This window comes from Phaseolus vulgaris, chromosome 4 (assembly GCF_051622355.1).
Source record: "Phaseolus vulgaris cultivar YP4 chromosome 4, ASM5162235v1, whole genome shotgun sequence".
Taxonomy (NCBI): domain Eukaryota; kingdom Viridiplantae; phylum Streptophyta; class Magnoliopsida; order Fabales; family Fabaceae; genus Phaseolus; species Phaseolus vulgaris.
In genome coordinates this window covers 21126065-21128576 of record NC_143501.1, presented here as the reverse complement: position 1 = coordinate 21128576, position 2512 = coordinate 21126065, and the positions used below count along the sequence as shown (strand labels likewise).

At 36.3% G+C, this 2512-nt stretch overlaps 1 protein-coding gene across 1 annotated transcript; it reads right to left on the bottom strand.

Moving 5' to 3' along the window:
* Positions 1–527: 527 nt before the first annotated feature.
* On the bottom strand, positions 528–1802 carry LOC150027958 (uncharacterized). The gene is made up of 6 exons (XM_090300972.1): positions 1749–1802; positions 1562–1629; positions 1168–1276; positions 1014–1082; positions 605–721; positions 528–533 (listed from the first exon to the last, which is right to left on the bottom strand). Exons 1-6 carry the CDS (start codon positions 1800–1802, stop codon positions 528–530), a joined length of 423 nt encoding a protein of 140 aa, XP_090157098.1.
* Positions 1803–2512: the final 710 nt, after the last annotated feature.

Below are 2512 nucleotides of genomic sequence, written 5' to 3'. Positions count from 1 at the left end.
TTCCAAGGGGGAGGGGATGATGGAGGAGGACCAAGCTCACCACACCATGGAAGCCAAGATCCAAGACTAGACCGTCTAGAGCCATGTGAGGAGCGTCTAGACTCAAGAGGAGAGAGTCTAGCACAAGATGAGGGGCGACTACAAAAGGAGCGTCTAGGAGGAAGCCTAGACCATCTAGGACCTATCACTAGGTCCATGGCCAAGCATCTTCACGCTCAATTGGGTCAAGCAACGGATGGGAGGGAGAAGACCTTTTTAAACCAAAACATAGACATATTATTTACATATAATTCTGATAAGTTTAAACCTTTTTAAAAACATCAGGATGTCAATACATAAATCAAATTATCAATCAAGGAATCCAGCAACTTAGTCTAATTTCAGACTATAAGCGTATCGGCTCAAAAGAAAGACTTTGCCTTCTTGTTATCTACTGCAGTTTCCCAAACATCCATTGTGATTATAGTTGTACCCAAAAAAATTCCACTCATGCAAACAAAGAATCCAACCAAAATCTAAACTTAATACTATCTCTACAAGGAAAAGAGTATAATCCCATAAATGTATGTGCAAAAATTACAATAAATAATTGTTTATGATTTACCAGAACTTCAATGGTTGTTGCATTGCAAGGACCCTTAAAGGACAGAGGTTGCAACAGGAATATTTTATTGTTGGGTATGAGAAGTTTTGCGTTATTCTGAATTGCACCACACACGTCCTTCCATGACGAAAGCCTTACAGTTAAGTTGAGAATTACATATATAACATCAGATATCATACATAAACATATTTGTATATAGAAAAAAAAATAAAGTGTGATAGAAAGTAGAAAAAATATACTTGTGTATTCCCCATAGCACCGTAGCAAAAGGATAAAACTTTTTCATTAACAATTTAATCCAAAGTTTACTTAATGCATGAAGAGCACAGGTTTTGTGACAAGTGGTAAACCAATTTCAACAGAGGTCATTTAAAATCATCCACGAACAAAGTACCAAATGCAATCTTACCTTGGGTAGAGGAACATCCCACTTTCCAGCCTTCTCTTTCCTCTTTTGAATAATTGTGTTCTTGAGAACCTAAAATCAGAAATTCAATTTAGATGCTTCGGCGAAAAGAAATCATGAATCAAAACTATCATTCAATAATTTACGTGAGACATGCCTTTGCTCTCGTCGTGTTATCACGGTCCAGAAGATAAGCAGGAACGGCTCCATCTTGAACATTATCATCAGCCTTCAGCCTAGATGTTGACTCTTCATGCATGGCTAAACTGTCAACCACAACAGGTAAATCATTATCATCTCATAAACTTAACTACTACCAAGCTAGTTATTTAACATCAATCAACAAACCTTTAATAAACACATCATTCAATACAATCTAGACATAACGAATCGACCAAAAACATTTTTTTTACATCAACGCAAAAAATGCAGCACATTAACAACTAAAACACTCCCCCCACGTCACACACACAAAACAACATACATTAGCAAATACAAAAAATCAGTCCACAAAAAAAAAATTAAAAGCTATGAAATGAGAAAATTCTCACGTCTTCTTCATCTGCATCTTTCTAGCATAATTTTTCTTGGCAATAATCTTTACCTTGATACCAAGGGCCTGTTCCACAAGAATTAAAATCCAATTAGATTCTCGAAAATACAACCATATAACTCAAATTCCAAATTCCAAATAAAAAGAGGCAAAACCTTTTAAGCCATAGCGGAGCGCTTGTGAACTTTCCGAGCCTCTTTCTTGCACTTGCGTTTGAAGTGCTCAAGGCGATAAGCCATAGTCTCTTCGGTGACGCTCTATGTAATCCCCTTGTGGCTACAATTACACAAAAACGGAATTGGAAAATGCATGTGAGAGATTTCGAAAAACGCAAAGAAAGTTTAACTGAAGTTAAAGAACGATGTTACTGTTGGGTTTGATGGCTACAACAAGAGGGGTGAAAATGTTTTCAAACTGTTTTCGCAAATACTTGGCTTTGAATAAAACTTTTTCAATCAACCCAGAAAAGCAATTCAGAAAGCTAATCAAATTACCAAACAGAAATAGAAGCAGAATTATAATCGGTTAAAATTGCAGTTTAACAGGTTGTTTATGACAGCGGAAAATACAAACAGATATAGAGAGAAGGGATAGAGAGAATTACACACAGAGATTATACCAGTTCACTCTATCACAGAGCTACATTCAGTCCTCAGTCAAACCACTGAGTTTTCACTATGTAACCAATCACAGATTACACAAACACCACACACAAAGAGGTGATTTTGAATCCTACAAAGTCTACACACCCTCTTTGCACACAACAATCACCTCAAGCCATAATCTCACTGACTTTACAGGATTTTACACAGTCATACAGAATGTTATATGAACAATTACAAGAACTTGAACAAGATTAGAAAACACGTGTTAAAACACAATACACCAGCACCCTATAGATCAGTTCTTTGAAAGACAACAAAGCACAAAGCAATCTTACTAAAAACTT